Source organism: Mirounga angustirostris, unplaced genomic scaffold (genome assembly GCF_029215605.1).
Source record: "Mirounga angustirostris isolate CCGP_5_RB_7025 unplaced genomic scaffold, mMirAng1.0.hap1 SCAF_13, whole genome shotgun sequence".
In the NCBI taxonomy this organism is placed as follows: Eukaryota; Metazoa; Chordata; class Mammalia; order Carnivora; family Phocidae; genus Mirounga; species Mirounga angustirostris.
The window spans coordinates 55,393,767-55,416,275 of record NW_026991721.1 but is presented as its reverse complement, the minus strand read 5'-3'; the positions used below and the strand labels follow the sequence as shown (position 1 = coordinate 55,416,275).

Sequence of the window (22,509 nt, the reverse complement as noted above, 5' to 3'; positions counted from 1 at the left end):
ATGGGAAGTGAGCACAGCATGGTTGCTTTCTGACCAACTTTTTTTTTTTTTAACTTTATTTAAAAAACCTTCAGTGCAATATTAAAAAGCAATACGGCCAGCTGGAGTGACAACAACAGAAAGAAAGGAGAGGGTTAGGGAAGACACAGGGACCCCACTCCAGCTGCTCCCAGGGCCGGAGGCCAGGGGCAGACCTGGTTAGGGCATGGGTGGTGGGGGAGAGAGGAAAGGCCACCCACCAAAATGAACAAGCAGAACAAAACATATAGGAAATATCTGGCTGAACTGAAGAAGATCTAGGGGAGATGGGAAGCCCCCGTTTTTTCCCCCAAATGTCCTAGACCTGGGGGGGGTTGGCCTCCTGGGGTGCAATGAGCAGGCCCTGTCCCACCCCACACTCCTCTATCAAGGAGTACAGGATGTGCTGGGGGCCAAATGTGTGTATGCTGGGGAAACACAGGGAAGAGATGAGTAGGAAGGAAAGCCCCTCACTGGAATATGTTATGAGGGCTGAGGGTGTCCCCCTCTAGCTCCTGGACTCTGGGGGTCTTGGGGAGATGGGGGCTGGAATGGGTTGGGGCAGGGGGGAAGGCTGGGTGCTCAGCCTAGAAAGCCATCGGGGTCCTCAAAGTGGCCTTGCTGCAGCACGTTGATGTAGTGCTGGATGGACAGGCCAGTCAGCATATCAGTGCGCTGCATGAGCAGTAAAGACTGGTCATTGATTTCCTGCTCTTGAAAAGCTGTTGCCTGCTCGGGGAAGCCAGCCTCAGTGAAATACTCAACCACGTCTATCATAGTCCACTCCAGAGGCTCAGCCGGCTTCCCTCTGTGCCCAGGACAGCCAAAGAGGGTTCCATCGGCCCCAGGTAGGGCTGGTTTTCCTGGCTGACCACTCAACTTACCCCAAACCTGCAGTTTACTTCTTAGCTCTAATTGAGTTCTCTGTCATTTGGCCCAACTCCAGAAGTGTGTTTTAACTCCTCCAAATATACCTAAAGTAGGCCTCAAATAATATAAAATAGCGACTTTAAAGCAGGTCTTCCTCTATAATAGTGTGGTTTCAGAGGACCCAGGAAATTTCTTAAATATCTCAGTCACTAGTATCTGAAATGCCATCAAGGGACCCAGCGTTTTCATTCACAGAGATGAGGTTTAAAATGTAGCCCTCTTCTTTCCCCATCTGACTGACATTAGATCCTTTCTTTTCTCTCTCTTTTTTTTAAGAGGGGAGGGAGGGAGAGGGGGAGAGAGATAATCTTTTTTTTTAAGATGTATTTATTTATTTTAGACAGGGGGTGGGGAGGGAGAGGGAGAGAAAAATTCAAGTTTCAAGCCCAACTCGGGGCTCAATCTCACCACCTGAGATCACGATCTGAGCCAAAACCAAGAGTTGGACGCTTAACTGACTGGACCACCCAGGTACCCCGAGAGAGAGAGAATCTTAAGCAGGCTCCATGTCCAGGGTGGAGCCCAATTCAGGGCTCGATCTCAGGATCCCAAGATCAAAACCTGAGCCGAAATCAAGAGTCAGACATTTAACCCACTGAGCCATCCAGGTGCCCCTAGATCCTTTCTTAAGAACACATTTACAGGGCGCCTGGGTGGCTCAGTCATTAAGCGTCTGCCTTGGGCTCAGGTCATGATCCCACTCCCCCTGCTTGTGTTCCTGCTCTTGCTATCTGTCTCTGTCAAGTAAATAAATAAAATCTTTTTATTTTTTTTTTAAGATTTTATTTATTTATTTCAGAGAGAGAGAATGAGAGAGAGCACATGAGAGGGGGGAGGGTCAGAGGGAGAAGCAGACTCCCCGCTGAGCAGGGAGCCCGATGTGGGACTCGATCCCGGGACTCCAGGATCATGACCTGAGCCGAAGGCAGTCGCTTAACCAACTGAGCCACCCAGGCGCCCAATAAATAAAATCTTTAAAAAAAAAAAAAAGAAAGAATTTACATTTGAGAGGAATAAAGGAGTAGTACTTAGAAAAGATGCTCCTGAAGAAGGAGGAGGAGGAGAAAAGGAAGGGTTACAGTGTGGCATTGGCAGGGAAAGACCAGTGGAACAGTAGTCCAGATAAAAACCCACGCATATATGGAAACTTTATATGTAACACAGCAGTCAATACAGATTGGTAGGGAAACAAAGGACTGTTAAATAAATGGTTCTGGGACAATAGGATATCAAAAATAAGAAAATGATGCTACCTTGTACCATATTAAAAAAAAAGTTCTAGGTGGATTAAAGGCTTAAGAGTGAAATGGACTCTCAAGAAAATATAGGTGAAGATCTTTATGACCCTCTACAGAGAATATTTCTTAAACTAGACACAAAAAGTATAACCAAAAAGGAAAAGATTGGTTAAGTTCTACCCCATTAAAAAAAATGGTAAAAACACAAGCTCCAAAGTGAAAGGGGTTTGTATTTTATATATTTTCAACAAAGAAATATAAAACATAAAGAGTCTCTCTCTCTCTCTCTCTCTCTCTCTCTCTCACACACACACACACACACACACACACACACACAGAGCCCAGTAGAAAAATGGTCAAAAGAGGGGCGCCTGGTGGCTTAGTCGGTTAAGCATCTGCCTTCGGCTCAGGTCATGATCTGAGGGTCCTGGGATCGAGTCCCGCATTGGGCTCCCTGCTCAGTGGGGAGCCTGCTTCTCCCTCTGCCTCTCTCTCTCTGTCTCTTAGGAATAAATAAATCTCAAAAAAAAAAAAAGTTATAAAAAAAAATTTGGCATCAGTGGTGCCTGGCTGGTTCGGTGGGTAGAGCATGCAATTCTTGATCTCAGGGTTGTGAGTTCAAGCCCCACGTTGGGCATGGAGCCTACTTAAAATACATACACACACACACACACACGTATATGTGTATATGTATACATGTATACATGTACTTTAAAAGAAAATTAAGAACTTGACATCAAGAATTGGTGAGGATGTAAAGCAAAAGGGATCTCTCAGACAATGCTGTTTTGCCATCGTAATTTAGAATAACCACATCAGAAAACTGACATTACCTTGCAAAGTTGATGCACATACCCAAATGTTCAGCATCAACAGAGAATGCTATACAGCCTCTGTGCAAATAAGTCACACACACAAATACATACCATTTGCATAACTGATTCCATTTATATAAAGTTCAAAACCATGAAAACAAATATGTTCGGAATACATGCAGTAGTGTGTTGGAGCTGGTTGTAACAGGTTGGGAGAAACTGGCAAATGCTACAAATCAGGGCTATTTTTTTCCTTCTGGTGAGCTGGTTAAATATTTACAAGCACAGAAGTACACCACAAGAGATGCATAGTAGTGAAACAATAAATAAAAACAAAAGAATACTAAACAGAGAGGGGCACACAGGGGCAACATTCCTTCAATAAGGAATATTCTAATGCTGCTTTTTTGTGCATACAAACTTCTTAATAAGAAAAACAAAATAAGAGTTAGCTTGGTCAAAGCCAGGGTCAGTGGTGTATGTAGTCTGGAGGGTCTGAGGAGAGGTAGCCCCGGAGGTGAATGAGAGAATGGTTAGTTGGAGCAATTGCAAGCATGCTTTTTCATGCTCAAGCGTCTGAGAAGCAAGGAGCAGTGGGGGTTGGTGTGCCCTGGGGTGAGAGATTAGGGTAGGTAGGGCAGGAGCAGATCACTGAATGCCTGTGTGCCAGGGTCAGCAGTTTGGATTCACTTTGGGTAATGTGGAGTATGGTCTTGGCAGGGTAGAGGCAAGGTGGGCAGGAAAGTGAGAAGTTGGAGTGGCTTTGCTGAAAGATTAAAGCCAAAGCAAGACCATGGCTCTGAGGAGGAAGAGGCTTGAGAGGTGCCTAAGAGGTAAAATGGACCAAGCTTAGTGACTGATTGGATGTGGGATGTGGAAAACAGGGCGCTTCTGCCCTCAAGGAGGTAGAGCAGAATTCCCCAATTTTTAACGGTGGGCCATGAAATGACTTCCTTCCAAGGAGTACAATCCAGAAAGGAGGAAGCAAAAGTAACCTTACAGTGGAGAGAAACCTGAAAAACACCTACCTCAGCAGGTGAAGGTCAACATTACCAGTGATGTCATGTTGATATGATGGAATGAGAATGGCATTTCACCTCCGTGGTCTTCCTTCCAGAAGCCCCTAACCTCAGTCTAATCGTAAGGAAAAACATCAAACAAATCCCATCGAGAGATTGTACAAAATACGTGACCAGTCCTCCTTAAACTATCAGAGTCATCAAAAAACAAGAAAAGTTTGAGAAACAGTTTTAGCCAGGAGAAGCCTAAGAAAACATGACAACTAAATGTAATGTGGTATCCTGGTTGGGATCCTGGAATAGAAAAAAAGACATTAGTTAAAAACTAGGAAATCTGAATAAAGTATGTGCTTCCATTATAAATGATGTATCTGGAGGAAATAATCAACAACTATAGAGAACAAACTGATGGTTACCAAAGGGGAGGTGGGTGGAGGGATGGGTGAAACAGGTGATGGGGATTAAGGAGTACACTTAATTGTGATAAGCACCAGGTGATGTATGGAATTGTTGAATCACTGTATTGTACACCTGAAACTAATATAACACTGCATGTTAGCTATACTGGAATTAAAATAAAACTTAATAATAAATATCACTAAATTGAACATTAAAAAAAACCCTTGATGTATCAATATTGGTTGTTATTTGTGACAAATATACCTGACTCATGTAAGCCATTAATAATACAGGAAACTGGATGTGGGGTATATGGGAATTCTATACTGTCTTCCCAACTTTTCTGAAAATCTAAAACTATTCTAAAATTTAAAACAAATTTTTAAAAAGTCAGCTAAATGCATTTGTTCTGAAAAGTTTTTTTTTTTTAAGATTTTATTTATTTTTGAGAGAGAGAGTGTTGGGAGGGTGGAGGGGCAGGGCGACAGGGAGAAAGAGTCTCAAGCCAACTCTGACTCTGCACTGAACCTGGAGCCCCAGTGGGGCTCAATCTCCCGACCCTGAGATCATGACCTGAGCTGAAACCAAGAGTCGGACCCTCAACCGACTGTCCCACCCAGGCGCCCCCGTTCTGAAAAACTGAGTTGAGAGTTTCTGAGTTGAGTGACCTTTATCAGGGTCACAGAATCAGCCCCTATTCTTCTAATTCTTCTATTGGCTCTTCTGTGAGGCGGAACTGAGCGGTGGTTTGCTTAGACAGGAAGGACTACCACTCCCAGAGTGCCCCTGTGCGGTTGTCAGGAGCAACCAGAGAATGCAGACTAACAGCCCTCCTTCAAGCCGGGTTTATACAACGACTGAGTGCCTTGCCAGCCAGCCATGGGCCAGGATTATTACTCGGTGCTCCAGATCACTCGCAATTCAGAGGATGCCCAGATCAAGAAGGCGTAAGTTGAGGCGGGAGTGAGGCTTTAGGGGTGTGCCAGGAAGTCCCCACCTTTCTCTCTTCCAAATTGAGCTTTCTTGAACAGCTTAGGGCAGGCAAGGTAAACCTTGTTCCTTCTCTTGCTTCGTGCATACCTATAGCATGGGTTTGGGCTGGGTCAGAGTTCCCAATCCATCATCCTTTACCCCCTATGCCCTGTCTCCCCTCCTGGGTATCCTGGTTTTTCTAGCAATAAAAATAGGGACAAAGGAGACATTTGAACTTTATTCTGATTATGGAGAACCAAAAGATTGAGAAAAGGAGAGTGACCTGACCAGATGGATGTGTTTCACATTTTATTCTGGCCATCAGATGAGTTTTTGATGTTGAACTGCATTTCTCAATACTTTGATCAGGTCCTGGGGACTTTGTGGTCCATTTCCAAGAAAGTCTAGGACAGAAATCAGCACATTTTTCTGAAAAAATGTGTTTTTGGGGGGCACCTGTGTGGCTCAGTCGGTTAAGCTTCTGACTTGATTTCGGCTCGGGTCATGATCTCGGGGTCATGAGATTGATCCCCGCGTCCAGGCTCCACACTGGGCTCCAAGCCTGCTTATGATTCTCTCTCTCCCTTTCCCTCTGCTTCCCACCCCCCCACTCTGCTCGCACACATGCTCTCTCTCTCTCTCTCTCTCAAAAAAAAGATGTGTTTTTTTGATGAATATTTATTGAGTGCCTACCCTATGGTTAGGTGCAGTGGTAGCAGCTGGAGATATAATCATGAATCAAGCAGATACACAGCTTAATTTTGTTGATGAATACAGATGTTGAGTAAGTCATAAGTGTGATGAGTGTTACAGAAGAGGAAGTACAGAGTGCTGTGGAAGCTTATTTTAGAAGGAGAGAAACCCCTTCAAAGGCTGTCGTGATAATCAAGGCAGAAGATGAAGCTTAGGGGCACCTGGGTGTCTTAGTTGGTTAAGCGTCTGCCTTCGGCTTAGGTCATGATCCCAGGGTCCTGGGATCAAGTCCCACGTCGGGCTCTCTGCTCAGGGGGGAGCCTGCTTCTCCCTCTCCCCATGCCCCTCTCCTTGCTTGTATGCTCTCGCTCTCACTCACTCACTCTCTTGCAAATAAATAAATAAAATCTTAAAAAAAAAAAAAAAAGAAAAAAGATGAAACTTGAAGCAGAACAGTGTGCTGGAGAGAGGAGAGAGAATGGACTTAGCTATTAATGGGATCATTGGAAGGTAAAGAAAAAGGGAGGAATCTGTGATAATACAGTCAGTTAAGGTTGGGTAGTGATACATTTCTTGAACGTACAGATTCTGTTCTGAGAACCTTCCATCATTATTTCATTTAGTCTTCACAACAACCCTGAGAGGTAGGTATGGTTTTTATCCCAAGGCCATGTGCCTAGTAAATGGCAGAACCAGTATCCAGACACCAGGCCTACTGTGGGCCAGGTCCTATAGGGCATTTATGTGGGGTTAAGTGGAGAGAGTCTACAATGTGGCTGGAGAAACAAGACACAAACTCATGAGACAATTACAGAACAATTCAGGACAGCATGTGATGTCACCCACTGTTCAGAGCATCTCCTTGGCCAGTGGGAGCCATCTGAGGAGAGGTCACAAGGAGTTAGAGTGCAGAAAGATAAGCCAAAGTTAAATACTGGGAAGACCCAGGTCTGAATCCAGGTTCTCCTATCTGCTAGCTGTGTGACATGGACAAATTAACCTCTCTGAGCCTCAGTTTTTCCATCTCTAAAATAATTATTATAAGGGTTGGGACACCTGGGTGGCTCAGTGGGTTGAGCGTCTGCCTCGGCTCAGGTCATGATCCCAGGGTCCTGGGATTGAGCCCCACATTGGGCTCCCTGTTCAGCGGGGAGTCTGCTTCTCCCTCTCCCTCTGCCGCTCCCCCCGCTTGTGCTCTCTCACTCTCTCTCTCTCAAATAAATAAAATTCTTTTAAAAATAATAATTATAAGGGTTGTTGTGGTATTGACATGGGATTATATGAGATAATGAACATGAAATGCCTAGCAATCATTTGCAGCAAAAACCGTGTCATACAAAGAGTGATTAAGGGAACTTTCCAGAATGCTCGGTGAGATTCGGAGGAGCGGCAGCTGCCCAAGCTGTGCCCAGCAACAAGCTCCTTCCCGCTCCCCCACACCGGCCTCAGCCCTCTCACTGGCTGTAGAAAATGGTGAAAGAAACCACTTTACTATGATGTTTTGGGGATCAAACCCAATGCCACCCAAGAGGAATTGAAAAAGGCCTACAGGAAACTGGCCTTGAAGTACCACCCTGATAAGAATCCAAATGAAGGAGAGAAGTTTAAACAGATTTCTCAAGCTTACGAAGTACTCTCTGATGCAAAGAAAAGGGAATTATATGACAAAGGAGAACAGGCAATTAAAGAAGGTGGAGCTGGTGGTGGTTTTGGCTCCCCCATGGACATCTTTGATATGTTTTTTGGAGGAGGAGGAAGGATGCAGAGAGAAAGGAGAGGTAAAAATGTTGTGCATCAGCTCTCAGTAACCTTAGAAGATTTATATAATGGTGCAACAAGAAAAAACTAGCTCTGCAAAAGAATGTGATTTGCAATAAATGTGAAGGCTGAGGTGGAAAGAAAGGAGCCAAATGTTGTCCCAATTGCTGAGGTACTGGAATGCAAATAAGAGTTCATCAGATAGGACCTGGAATGGTTCAGCAAATTCAATCCGTGTGCATGGAGCGCCAGGACCATGGGGAACGGATCAGTCCTAAAGATAGATGTAAAAGCTGCAATGGAAGGAAGATAGTTCAAGAGAAGTAGATTCTAGAAGTTCATATTGACAAAGGTATGAAGGATGGCCAGAAGATAACATTCCATGGTGAAGGAGACCAAGAACCAGGACTGGAACCTTGTTTTAGATCAGAAGGACCGTGCTGTTTTTACTCGGCGAGAAGACCTTTACATGTGTATGGACATACAGCTGTTTGAAGTGTGGTGCGGCTTGTAAAAGCCAATATCTACTCTTGACAACCGAACCATCGTCATCACCTCTCATCCAGGTCACATTGTCAAGCATGGAGATATCAAGTGTGTGCTAAATGAAGGCATGCCAATATATCATAGACCATATGAGAAGGGTCGCCTAATCATTGAATTTAAGGTAAACTTTCCTGAGAATGGCTTTCTCTCTCCTGATAAACTCTCTTTGCTGGAAAAAACTCCTGCCTGAGAGGAAGGAAGTAGAAGAGACTGATGAAATGGACCAGGTAGAACTGGTGGACTTTGATCCAAATCAGGAAGGATGGCGCCATTATAATGGGGAAGCCTATGAGGATGATGAACATTATCCCAGGGGTGGTGTTCAGTGTCAGACCTCTTAATGGGGCCAGTGAATAACACTGCTGGCATTTCATATGCAGTAGTGAATGAGTGAAGGGCTATAATCATAGCTCACTACTTGCTATTGTTTTTGTTTTAATATTCAACTATAGTAGTGTTTTAAAAGTTAAATGAAGAATAAACTCAAATATAAAAGCTCCAAAAAAAAAAAGTGGTTTAAAGAACCACACGTATTTCAAACAATGGCTCTTAACTCTTCTCTCTTGTAACAGCTTTAAGAGATGAGTCCCATACAGGAGTACCTAGAGTTTGACCTCCCCCCTCAAATGCTGAATGTATATAATGAAGAAAAGCACCACGATGATTCCTGATTGCCTAGCTGTTTACCTTCTCAGTATCTCTCACTCGGTTTGGCCGCTGCATCTGAGGTGTGCCTCCACGCCATCTTGCCCACTCCGGAAAACAGTGATGGCACTGCCAGGCAAATCTGACAACCACTCAAGTTTATATGAAAATGGAACTCTTCTCAAACCTACTTACTTTTACTCACTGATAGAATTTACTTGCAGTTCTCCTCATAACTGACTTTGACCTTTGGACCTGAGAAGGGCTGGTTTCAAAGCCTCAGGGAGGTCATGACAATTGTCTTCAAGTCTCCAAAGGTAGACAAAACAGATACTCTCTGTAAGGCCTCCGGGGGCGAGTCAGGACCTTCAGAGTCACAGGACCGCTGAGCTCACTCAGTAAGATGAAATGTTGCCTTAGAGTCAGAGCAGTGAGATGCGCTGCCTTGTGGGACAGTTTGGGTCATTCATTTACTCCCTGCTGCTCAGTGCTAGGCATCAGCGACAGAACTAGACATAGCAACTCAAGGAACCCACGCTAGTGGGAGAGACAAGCCAGTCAACAAACAGTTGGAGCACCGAGTGCTAAGTTGAGGGATCGAAGGCACTGGGGATGCGGGAAGGGGAGTCTAACCCAGAAGGGAGGCTGCTGTTAGGGAAGGCATCCTGGAGGTGTTGACCCCTGAGCTGCGTGTTGAAAGATGAATGAAAACGTGCCAGTGGGAAATGGGAGGGACTGGAGAGGGGTGAGTGTTACAGGTGAAGGGAATAGAATGTCAAAGACATGAGCAATGCGGTGTGGGGAGTTTGGAGCCTGGTCAGAAGGTCAGGAGAGGTCATGGGAGTGGGGAGGGAGAGCAGTGAGTGAGAAGGCCAGAGAGAGAAGAAGAGGCTTGAATCTTAGAGAGATTTGGATTTTATGCTGAAGACAAAGGGGAACCAACCAGTGGAGGATTTAGGCCGGAGAGTGACTTGGTCAGGGGACAGCACACTGAAAGGCCTGGAAAGGGGGAACACTAGAAACAAGAAGCCATGGTTGTAGGGATGAAGAGGCAAGGAGAGAACATTGGGGAGAAAGGAAAGCTGATGTGCCTTGGTGACGGGTGGGCTGGGGGTGGAGAGGACGAAGAACCTGGGAGTTGATAATGCTCAGCTTTTTGGCTGCAGTGCCTGGGAAAGTGGGCAAAAAAATGGGGAGTGAAAATGTGTTTGTATTTGGGCTCATTGAGTTTGTGGGGCCTGTGGGACATTGGAGAGGAGATACCAAGATGGCAGCTGGATACAGAAGTCTGAAGCTCAGTGGCCTGGTTTCAGAGATTTGGGAGTGGTCAGCGAGTGAGTGGTACTCAAAGCCTCAGGACAGATGAGCTTGCGTACAGATAGTGTGTGGAGTGCGAAGAGAAGGAGCAGAAGGGGTCACCAGCTTAGAAGATGTGAGCCAGGCTGAGGAGCTGCACTCTGACCCACAGCACTCTGACATGCGGTCAGATTTGTACTGAGCCACTCAGGGGGCTGCACTGATGCCCTCTTTTGGCTCCTCCAGACCCACTCCCCACCCTTCTGCACCCTACTCTCTGCGCTGGAAGCTGGGCCCTCTGAACTGCATCAATAGGCGCCCTGGCCCTCAGACTTGCTGATGCATCTGGCTAAAGAGAGCCCAAGGCAGGTGATCGGGAGGGAGGAGAGGAGAGTGGGGCTGGGGTATTTATACCCAGCTCCCTTCCTCTGAGGGCCCTTCAGGTTGGCTATGTTCCTTAACTGCAGATGACAACTCCTGCCAAGGGCCCCCGGCCACACACTCTCCTGTGGGATTTCGTTAACTTCTCCCTCGCCTCACTCCTATAGGCTCAGGGGTGGTCAGGGTCCCTCAGGGCTCCTGGCCTTGGGCTACAGCACTGTCCCCTGTGGTTATCCTCCCTATCTCCCACACTTTGGTGAGTGGTGGGACTGGATAGGATAGCTACGGAAGCCGGGAAAGGAATGAGCACAGAAGCAGGAGACAGTAAGAGGGCCTGACATGCGCTGAGTGCCTCTCTGTACCCAGCCCTTTGACGCCTTATTTTACCCGATCTTCCCAAGAAGCCTAGGTGTCAGTTCGGACATCAAGACAGGATTAGATGTGCGAGAAATTTGGAAACACGTGTGAGGGTGAAGGGGGAGCAGGAGTGTGCGGCGGGGGCCTTCGGACCCCAGGGCAGGTGTGATACCTGTGGCCCGGGAGCTGGCTGGGGAGGGCTGCAGAGTGTCTGGAGGAAAAGCTCAGCCGGGCCGATCAACAGGAGACCTGAGGCAGAGGTTGCAGGTTGGAGGGGTCTTGTGTCCTATGGGGATGCACCAGCACTAACGTCCCCACCATGCTTTGGGCACTGGCTGGAGCAGCTTGAGAAAGTGTAGCCGAAGCACAAACACCCAGGGTGGGCAACTACGTGCTCTCCCCACTGGGTTCTCTTCGAGGGCATCTGAGCAATGTGCCGCCTTGGCCACCACAGCCCTGATTTTATAGCTGGGAACATCAGAGCAGTGGACAGCAGAGCCAGCTCCGAGCCATGATCTGCGCCTCAGGCCCGTGTCAGCTGCTATAACTTGTATGAATCCTCCCCCCTCTAGGTACCGGAAACTGGCCCTTAAGAACCACCCACTCAAGTCCAGTGAGCCATCCTCAGCAGAGACATTCAGGCAAATAGCAGAGGCCTATGATGTGCTGAGCGACCGTGAGTGACTCCACGCATCTCCTCTGCCCTCGCTCTATTCCTTAGGTCTCTGGGTGTTGGGCTTTCTGAGGGGGCCCAACAGAGAGGAAGCATTCCTCTTCCCTGCCTAGTGTCTGAACAAACTTAGAAAGAAAACAGCATGACGAATTGCCTCTCTCAGTAGTCACAAGGTAAGGTTGATGTGGCGTGGAGAGCCCTTGGATTAAGCTGATCCGCTCAGCCAGTCTCAGTGGGGCAGGACCTGGGGCAGGTCTCCCACAGCACTCCCCAACCCCTGTGCCCTGCAGGGATGCACACAGTGAGATGCTTGCTGCCAAGGGAGGAAGGTGAGGCTGAGGCGTATGCCCAGTTACTCTTCCCAGACTGCCAAGTAGCTACATCTCCAACTCCCCAAGGACAGCATATCTATAAAGGGGCAGAGAGAGGCTGGTAATTCAGAAATCTCCTGAAACCAAGAGTGTAGAAAGTGATTCCCCATTTCTGCCCTGGGCAGTACCTGCATGGATCTCCCTGAAGGCTTGTCCTGGAGACTAATCACAGATCCTGTGCAGAAGAATGGCCAGATCACAAAGGTTTCTTTAGTCCCAAGTTTTCAGGACTTTAGAGTCCTTAGACTGTAGGATTTCAAAGCTCTAGAATTTCGCAGCTCTAGAATTCTTAGATTCTAGAATTTCAAGGTACTAGGATTCTACCTGCCCCAGAGAAAACAGTAGCTGTGATGATGAGTTTAGCCAAATTCCAGGAGAGTAGCCTGACCCTTAATCTCTAGATCCCTCCTCCAGCCCTCCCCTACCGCCCCCAGCAAGTCTCCACCTAACTCGGTTCTCCTCCTGGCTATAGGACCATACTTAGATGCACCCAAAATGAGATTACACACCTAACTTTTAGGGTCTCCCTCCAAAGAATGCCAGACAACAGACACTTTAGAAATAAGGTTGCTTTTGCCCCTTTCTCTCCACCCTGTGTCCACCCGCTTCCCAGCCCAGCAGCTATCTTAGTCCCCAAGACTGGCCCCCTCCTCAAGGTGCCACATGTCCACAGCTGTGAAGAGAGGCATCTATGACAAGTTTGGAGAGGAGGGCCTGAAGGGCGGGATTCCTCTGGAGTTTGGATCCCAGACCCCATGGACAACTGGTTACGTCTTCCACGGCAACCCTGAAAAGGTTTTCCATGAGTTCTTCGGAGGAGACAACCCCTTTGGTGGTAAGAGACCCCACCTACCCACTTGCCTGACTGGGAAAGGACAGAGCTGTAAAAGGTTTCTTTTCTTCAAATTCTTTTGTTTTGTTTACTTTAAGAAATAGATACAGTGCATGGTAAAAAAAAAATTGTATTAAAGAAGAAATAAATTCCTTTCTTCCTTCTCCAGAAGCAGCCACTTACTGTTAACAGTTTGTGTATCCTTCCAGAAATGTTCTGTGCATTTATGAGCATATATTTATCTTTACATAAGCCTTTTATCTAATTAAGGAAATAGGACCATATTGTACACACTGATTTTTTTTGCTTAGTATAGCTTGGAGATGATCTTATTATATATCGTATTATATACAGATCTACTTCATTCATTTTAATAGCTGCATCAGGTTTCATTGTATGGGGGTGTGTTAGTCAGATGCGTACATGGATGGATGGGTGAATAATCCCACATCCCAACAAATTGACAAAGAGCTGATTTCTGAGGCTCAGGGTCATCTTGCAAGGACAGTTAACCCTCAGACCTGTCTTCCTGACTCCAGTTATGTGACTCAGAGAGGCTCGATGTCACTGCCTGTCGTGTCCCCCTGCGGCCCCTTCCCCTAGATATAATGCCTTTCTGCATTTCAGAAGTTCTCTCTTCCTTTTCTCCATGTTAAAAAGAAGTGAGCTACAGCTCACTGCCTGTCTACCTCAGAGACCCCTCCCACCCTGCATTGCCTTCACCGGTCTGCTAGAGGAAGCTGAGTTCATAAGCTCCATGTGTGATTGGACAAAGCAGGGGACTTGAGGTCAGGCCTGTTTCAAATCCACGCACTGCCACTTATGAGCTGTGTGACTCTGGGCAGATCTCTTCACCGCTCTGAAACCTCAGCTTCCTTACGGTTAAATGGCTGTACTAGTCCATTCCTCACCCGTCATTATCAAATGAGATAATGGGCTTTATAAAGCCATCATGAACATGGGCTTTGCAGATTGAAAGCATACAATGGACCTGTCTCTCCCAGGGACACGTGCATGGAAAAGAGGTAGCTCAGAGGAGCCAACCCAGAACTTATGGGGCATCGCCTACAGGGTTTGGGGTCCCTCGGGCAGCACTCAGAAGCTACACTGCCTCAGTGCTTCACCCTAGGGGTCCTTGTGTCCTGTCTCCCTGCAGGACCGAGGGACTAGGCCTTCCTATGACCTGGCTACTGGGGTGTCTGGTGCACCATAGGTGCAGGGTGAACAAATGAATTCAGTAATACAAGAGGGGACCAGGTAATTCACAGGCCTCTCGATTAGTTATCACCTCACAGCAGGGCACACATTACAGTGGGGACTCGCCCTCCCTAGCCTCAAGTCATTGCACCCTTCTAGCCTGTGACGTTCATTCCTGGCACTAACCGTAAGAGGTAGAGTACAAAAAATCTTAATTATGATGCAACCCCGGACTTCACAAAATTTATGAAGGGTTTCACATGTAGCAATAAGCATAGTGGTTCAGGGCGCAGGTTCTAGAGTCAAATTGTCCTGGGCTCAGGTGGACTGTGGGACTGTGAGCATTTTCCTTGGTCTCTGCCCAGTGAGAGAATAGTGTGAAGAGCTGAAACCAGTCCCTGATGCATAGTTAGCTCTCAGCAACCTTTGGCTCTTCTTCATCATCTTATTTAATCCTAATGGTAGAAGGCAGATCAGGCATTCTTACTCCATCCCACAGACAGAAAAACTGAAACCAAACAACTACATAGAGACAACTCAACTTCGAGAGACAAGGGCTCTTTGCACTGGGATGGAAGGGCGGGGCAGCAAGAGGGGTTACAGGTGTAGAGCTAGGCAGGGAGAAAAGAGATTGAGGGGAAAAAAAAGAGTTTGGTGAACTCTCAAATTTGTTAGGAACCACCCCTGCCCCAGCCCCTTGTCAGCTGCTGACTTCATAGAAACTTGAGTCTGGGGTCTCTAGTGGTCTTAGGCTGGGCTGGACAGTGAGGGAGAGGGGAGCCTGGGGAAGGGTAGGAAGGTCTAGGATGCATATGACCCTCCCAGCAGCAAGCTAACAGCCAGAGTCATTCCTGGCATACCAGGAGCCACCACCAGAGGGCACTCCTCTCTCTTCTGAGGCAGCCAGCCTTGAGGGGTATTTCCCCAAGCTTAGGGGGAAGGGAGTCAGGAAAGTGTGGGAATATCCAAACAGGGGGATGAAGCAGTGGGAAGGGGCAAGGAATGATAGTCATTGGATCTGCAATTGAGGACAACTTTTTGGCCTGGCCTAACAATCTGAGTCTGCAAGGTAGGAATGGGACGCTGGGGACTGAAGAGGTGTGTGTGGAGGTGTCTATGCATGCAAGTCCCTGGAAACAGCCTCTCTTACTCCTCTCCTCTCCCCACCTCCTGCAGAGTTTTTTGATGCAGAAGGAAGTGAGGTAGATTTGAACTTTGGGGGGCTCCGGGGCCGAGGGGTCAAGAAACAGGACCCCCCAATCGAACGAGACCTCTACCTATCCCTGGAGGACTTATTCTTTGGCTGCACCAAGAAAATTAAGATCTCCCGAAGGGTGAGTACTTGGCTTGCTCCTACTGGGAGCCACTACCTATCCCCTCCAATCTTATAAGTAACCTCCTCCCTGTCCTCACTGGAGACCTCAGGTATGGTCTCTGATGGAATCATGAAATCTCAGATTTGGAGACCTAGGATAATAGAATTCTAGAATCTGAAGTTGGAAGGGACAATTGAAGGTATTAGCCCCATTCTTTCCTAGTGCAGGAATCTCCTCTCCAATGTTCTAAGTGGGACAGAGTCTTCCCTTTCTTCTCAGTTCAGCCCCATGCCTATGGGAAGTTGGGCTTTGAATAGTAGAGTCTCTTGTGAATTCTGCCCTCTGGACATTACCAGACCATACCCCCAGGGCTTCATCAGTGTGTAAGCCTCATGAGTAAGAAGAAACAGTGTGGGCATGGAGGGTGGGCTGCGGGACAGTCCCCAAAGAGTCTGACTGAAGACCTTCAGGGCCTCAGGGTGCAGTTTTTGGGTTGGCCCTGTCCCATGGCCCAGCCCTATGGTAGGCACACGAGCAAGGCCTCCTAACACCTTCGCCCAGAAGAGGAGATGCCAACTATGGCCAGGCTTTCCACAGATGGCACCCATCTGAGCATGTGATTGGTTGGGCAATGGATGGATGACATAATAGGGAATGCTCAGATATGCTGACCTCTGTGGTCTTTCTCCCTTCATGATTAAGAGACCTGCCAGAGCCTCTGGGTTGGGAGAGGACCTGGGTATGTGTTCACTATGCATTTGTTAGTGGCCAGGGCCACGTGATTTCTAGGGCTGGAGTTGGGGGCTTGATCAACTCATGGTGACCACTTGGCATCTCAGGCCCCAGCCCCATGACATAGTCTGTCATCCTGGAATTATAAGTCCTTGGTTCCAGTGAATGGGGTGAGAGTGGGAATGGCTCCGGGAAGGTTCTCCCTGTTGCTAGAGGAATGAACCCCTGTAACATCTTTCTCATGTGAAGAGGCCAGCCGGGAAAGCCCCAGCAAACCTCCCCCCCTGCCATCTGGCTGCAGGTGCTGAACGAGGATGGGTACTCCACTACCATCAAGGACAAGATTCTCACAATTGATGTGAAACCCGGTTGGAGGCAGGGCACACGGATCACCTTTGAGAAGGAAGGGGACCAGGTGAGAAGGAGGGAACTGACTAGGTAGGGTCAGTCCTAGTTGGTCTCAGTCACCTGGGTTTGCTCATGGGGTGGGAAGACTGAAGGGGAAGGAGGCAATGTTTTCTCCTGCCCTGTGAGCCCTAGTCTGGTAGGGAGACCAGTCTGCAGAGTGGGTGAGATGATCCCCAAAGTCCCTTTCAAGCGACAGAGCCTCACCATACCTCTGTGAGTGGATGGCCCAGGGCTTTTCCCCATTTTGCAGAATAGGAAACAGGCCCAGAGAGGGAAGGGATTTGCCCAGGGCAAGAGCGCAAGAGCTCTTCCAGAAGAGACTTTAGCAGAGTTTTGGTGACTTAATGATGCTTGGCAGGACAGAGGCTTGCAGAAAGTTGTCTTCAAAACTTGCAGCTCAAGACAAACCATGAGAGACGATGGACTCTGAAAAACAAACTGAGGGTTCTAGAGGGGAAGGGGGTGGGAGGATGGGTTAGCCTGGTGGTGGGTATTGAGGAGGGCACGTTCTGCATGGAGCACTGGGTGTTATGCACAAACAGTGAATCATGGAACACTTCATCTAAAACTAATGATGTAATGTATGGGGATTAACATAAGAATAAAAAAGTTAAAAAAAAAACCAAACTTGCAGCTCAGCGTTTTGCCCACCACCTGAGGAAGCTCTGTCCCCCTCCAGCTGAGTGAATCCTTTTGGGCATGCTCAATAGAGGAAAAGTAGTGTGGTGGGGCGGGGGTGGGGGGGCTGGATTCACTCGAGTAAGCTTCTCAGAGGAGGGGATATGGAACCAAATGTAAAGGTCCTTCCAGAAAACCTAGTTTAATCTCTTGTTGAAGACATGGAGGCAGGAACTTGGCCAGTGGCACACAGCCAATTAGTCCTTGTCAACACTTGGCCTCCTCTGCCCAGGGCCCCAACATTATCCCAGCCGACATCATCTTCATCGTAAAGGAGAAGCTACACCCTCGCTTCCGCAGGGAGAATAACAACCTCCTTTTTGTGAACCCCATTCTCTTGGGCAAGGTGAGTGGGCAAAGTGGAGGAGTAGAGGTGGGCAGATGAGAGTGAGCAAGCTGGCCACACTCTGCACTCCCCCCACTGTGTGGGGCAGGCCTTCAGAACGTGATGAGTGCACATAGAATCTTTGTGGCTGTCTTCAGGGCCCCTCCATGTAAGGAATAGCACCAGCCTAGACTTTTCCTTCCCTCCCCCACCCCACCTGCAGGCAGTCACTCAGTCAATCCTGCCACCTGGTCTCCTCCTGTTCATTCCCACAGTGTGGGTGTGGGCACCTGCATCTGCCTAGCAGCCCTTTGGCGGCTCTCCAGCCTCCCTTCCAAGCATTTCCTATAGGCTCTTCCCTGTACTCATTGGACTGTGCCGCAGGCCTGTCTCAGCATCTCATATGGCATTCAGGGCCCTCCACACTCTGCCCCTGCGGATCTCTTTCCCTGCACTCCAACTCCTGTCCATTGGGTGCATTTTTCACACCTCCATACTCTTGTTTGTGCTTGGCTCTCTGCATGGAATGCTGTATATCCACCTTGTCTACCTAAGCTCCTTCTCACCCTGATCAACTGCTATCACCACTGTGCAGCCCTCCTGTCCCACTCCAAAATGGTTTTGGGGCCTCTCTTTGGCTCTCGCAGACCCTTTTACTTCCCTCTATCAAAACATATCATCATCAATCTTAGTTACCAGACTGAGCTCCTGAGAGCAGATAGTTGCCTGGCTTGCTCTCCTGTGAGTCCTTGAACAGCCTTTTGTCTCCTTGAGGTGGAGCTCAGGGCCTGGCACTGAATAAGCTCTGAAAGTGCCTTCTAAACAGAATGGCCATGGTGACCTCCCCTACTCGCACCTTTGGCCCTCACGTCCCCTAGGCTCTGACCTGCTGCACCGTGGAGGTGAAGACCCTGGATGATCGTCTGCTCAACATCCCCATCAATGACATTGTCCAGTGAGTGCATCTGCTTGGGCCCCAGTCGGCAGAAAGGCTGGCCTGGGCCTTGGAGGGTAGTGGCACCCTGGGCAGCCTGGTGCAGTTCAGTCCCCACCAGAGAGGACTGAAATCCAGCCCCACCTCTGGCCAACTGCATTCACCTGGTAAATGGAGTGCCTTTTTCTAACTTGCACGAGGCCAATATAGAGCCCAGAGGGCCCCCCCACCTCCTGTGTTGGCAGTCTTGGTTGCCTTCCTCCTCCTGAACCTCTCATTAGTGTTCTGAGTTGTATCCCTTAAGTCCTTTACAGGAAAGGCCCTCTGCATGGGAAGCTTTACTCAGTAGCTCAGCAACCCCCACCCCAACTCAGGATGGAACCTCTAGTTCTGGAACCCTCTATTAGATACTCAGTGTAAATGGGTTCTCAGGGGGCAGGCTGTCTGAACAAGCCAGTCCCCCCACCACCACGCTGGTGTGTCTGAAAAGGGCCACCTGGTGGAAAGCGGTACCGACTGCCCCATGCCTGAGGTTATGTGAGCAGGGGCAGCATGGGATCTGTCAAAGTGCTATGGGGGGTGGGGGGACGGGGAGGGAGGGTGATAATTTCCCTTCTTTCATCCTCCCGTCTCAGTCCCAAGTATTTCAAGAAGGTACCAGGTGAGGGGATGCCACTACCTGAGGACCCCACTAAGAAGGGAGATCTCTTCATCTTCTTTGACATCCAGTTCCCCACCCGCCTCACACCCCAAAAGAAGCAGATGCTGCGCCAGGCATTGCTGACATAACTGGTGGGCTGGGGGCTGGAGCACGGGAGAAGGCTACCTGGACCTTATCCCATTCCTGCCTCAGGATGTGCAATGGAGCCAGCCTGCTGCACAGATGTGATATGAGGATGGGATGGCATGGGACTTTTAAACTGACACAATAAAGATTTATTTCCTATCTTCCAGTTGCACCCAGAAGACTGTGTTGGAGGGAGAGGAGCTTCATATATCTCTTCTTGTGGAGCAGAGGGAAGGGCAGGGCCCAGGAAGCCTAAAACCTGGGTCCTTGTCCAGGGTTTTTTTTTTTTTTTAATTCATTAATTAACATATAATGTGTTATTGGTTTCAGAGGTAGAGGTCAGTGATTAAGTGATATAAGATCAGTCATATAATACCCAGTGCTCATTACATCACGTGCCCTTCTTAATGTCCATCACCCAGTTTCCCTATCCCCCCATTCCCTCCCCTCCAGCAACTCTCAGTTTGTTTCCTATATTAAGAGTCTCTTATGGTTGTTCTCCCTCTCTGATTTTGTCTTTTTCTTCTTCTCTTCCCCTATGATCCTGTTTTGCTTCTTAAATTCCACATATGAGTGAAATCATATGACAATTGTCTTTCTCTGATTGACTTACTTTGCTTAGCATAATACTCTCCAGTTACATCCACATCGTTGCAAATGGCAAGATTTCATTTTTTGATGGCTGAATAGTATTCCATTGTGTATATATACCACATCTTCTTTATCCATTCATCTGTCGATGGACATCTAGGCTCTTTCCATAGTTTGGTTATTGTGGACATTGCTACTATAAACATTGGGGTGCAGGTGCCCCTTCGGATCACTACATTTGTATCTTTGGGGTAAATACCCAGTAGTGTAATTGCTGGGTTGTTGGGTAGCTCTTTTTTTAACTTTGAGGAACCTCCATACTGTTTTCCAGAGTGGCTGCACCAGCTTGCATTCCCACCAACAGCATAAGAGGGTTCCCCTTTCTCCACATCCTCACCAACATCTGTCATTTCCTGACTTGTTACTTTTAGCCATTCTGACAGTATGAAGTGGTATCTTGTATTTTGATTTGTATTTCCCTGATGCTGAGTGATGTTGAGCATTTTTTCATGTGTCTATTGGCCATTTGGATGTCTTCTTTGGAGAAATGTCTGTTCATGTCTTCTGCCCATTTCCTGACTGGATTATTTGTTCTTTGGGTGTTGAGTTTGATAAGTTCTTTATAGATTTTGGATACTATCCTTTTATCTGATAAGACATTTGCAAATATCTTCTCCCATTCTGTCAGTTGTCTTTTGGTTTTGTTGACTGTTTCCTTTGCTGTGCAAAAGCCTTTTATCTTGATTAAGTCCCAATAGTTCATTTTTTCCTTTGTTTCCCTTGCCTTGGGAGATGTGTCTAGCAAGAAGTCGCTATAGCCGAGGTCACAAATGTTGCTGCACTGTGTAAGGAAATGGTCTAGTTTCAATCTTCTGCATGTGGCTGTCCAATCTTCCCAACACCATTTGTTGAAGAGACTGTCCTTTTTCCATTGGATATTCTTTCCTGCTTTGTCAAAGATTAGTTGACCATAGAGATGAGGGTCCATTTCTGGGCTCTCTGTTCTGTTCCATTGATCTATGTGTCTGTTTTTGTGCCAGTACCATACTGTCTTGATGATGACAGCTTTGTAATAGAGCTTGAAGTCCGGAATTGTGATGCCACCAACTTTGGTTTTCTTTTTCAACATTCCTTTGGCTATTCAGCGTCTTTTCTGGTTCTATACAAATTTTAGGATTATTTGTTGCAGTTCTGTGAAAAAAGTCAATGGTATTTTGATAGGGATTGCTCTGTATGTATAGATTGCTCTAGGTAGCATAGACATTTTAACAATATTTGTTCTTCCATCCATGAGCATGGAATGTTTTTCCATTTCTTTGTGTCTTCCTCAATTTATTTCATGAGTGTTCAATAGTTTTCTGAGTACAGATCCTTTGCCTCTTTGGTTATTTATTTTATTTATTTATTTATTCCTAGGTATCTTATGGTTTTTGGTGCAATTATAAATAGAATCAACTCCTTAATTTCTCTTTCTTCTGTTTCATTGTTCATGTATAGAAATGCAACTGATTTCCGTGCATTGATTTTGTATCCTGCCACTTTGCTGAATTCCTATATGAGTTCTAGCAATTTGGGGGTGGAGTCTTTTGGGGTTTCCACATAGAGTATCATGTCATCTGCAAAGAGTGGGAGTTTGACTTCTTCTTTGCTGATTCAGATACCTTTTATTTTTGTTGTTGTTGTTATTGTCTGATTGCTGAGGCTAGGACTTCTAGTACTATGTTGAGCAGCAGTGGTCAGAGTGGATATCCCTGCCGTGTACCTGACTTTAGGGGAAAAGGTCTCAGTTTTTCCCCATTGAGAATGATATTCGCTATGGGTTTTTCATAGATGGTTTTTATGATATTGAGGCATGTTCCCTCTATCCCTTCAGTGTGAAGAGTTTTAGTCAAGAAAGGATGCTGTACTTTGTCAAACGCTTTTTCTGCATCTATTGAGAGGATCATATGGTTCTTTTCCTTTCTTTTATTAATGTAGTGTATCACATTGATTGATTTGCAGATGTTGAGCCACTCTTGCAGCCCAGGAACAAATTCCACTTGGTCGTGCTGAATAATCCTTGTAATGTACTGTTGAATCCTATTGGCTAGTATTTTGGTGAGAACTTTTGCATCCATGTTCATCAGGGATATTGGTCTGTAATTCTCCTTTTTTGGTTGGGTCTTTGGTTTTGGGATCAAGGTAATGCTGGCCTCATAGAAAGTTTGGAAGTTTTCCTTCCATTTCTATTCTTTGAAACAGCTTCAAAGAATAGGTATTAATTCTTCTTTAAATGTTTGGTAGAATTCCCCCGGGAAGCCATCCGGCCCTAGACTTTTGTTTGTGGGGTGATTTTTGATGACTGCATCAATTTCCTTGCTGGTTATGGGTCTGTTCAGGCTTTCTATTTCTTCCTGGTTCAGTTTTGGTAGTTTATACATCTCTAAGAATGCCTCCATTTCTTCTAGATTGTTTAATTTGTTGACATATACTTGCTCATACTGTGGTCTTAAAATTGTATTTCTTCCGTGTTCATTGTGATCTCTCCTCTTTCATTCATGATTTTATTTGGGTCCTTTCTCTTTTCTTTTTGATAAGCCTGGCCAGGGCTTTATCAAT

The 22,509-nt window shown here is 46.9% G+C and overlaps 1 protein-coding gene and 1 pseudogene across 1 annotated transcript; both read left to right on the top strand.

Annotated features, from left to right (window-relative positions):
* Positions 1–5,246: 5,246 nt before the first annotated feature.
* Positions 5,247–19,519, top strand: DNAJB13 (DnaJ heat shock protein family (Hsp40) member B13). Its single transcript, XM_045894421.3, has 8 exons — positions 5,247–5,366; positions 11,640–11,743; positions 12,785–12,946; positions 15,317–15,474; positions 16,490–16,603; positions 17,507–17,620; positions 18,478–18,554; positions 19,169–19,519. The coding sequence occupies exons 1-8, from the start codon at positions 5,299–5,301 to the stop codon at positions 19,320–19,322; spliced, it is 951 nt and encodes a 316-aa protein (XP_045750377.1). The 5' UTR covers positions 5,247–5,298; the 3' UTR covers positions 19,323–19,519.
* LOC135362375 (dnaJ homolog subfamily A member 1-like) lies at positions 7,194–10,819 on the top strand (annotated as a pseudogene).
* Positions 19,520–22,509: the final 2,990 nt, after the last annotated feature.

Excerpts from the sequence above, each read along its gene's own strand:
- DNAJB13 (XM_045894421.3), top strand. The coding sequence starts at position 5,299 with ATGGGCCAGGATTATTACTCGGTGCTCCAGATCACTCGCAATTCAGAG. Across the intron at positions 11,744-12,784 it reads CTATGATGTGCTGAGCGACC|CTGTGAAGAGAGGCATCTAT; the intron begins GTGAGTGACTCC and ends ACATGTCCACAG. Across the intron at positions 15,475-16,489 it reads AAATTAAGATCTCCCGAAGG|GTGCTGAACGAGGATGGGTA; the intron begins GTGAGTACTTGG and ends ATCTGGCTGCAG.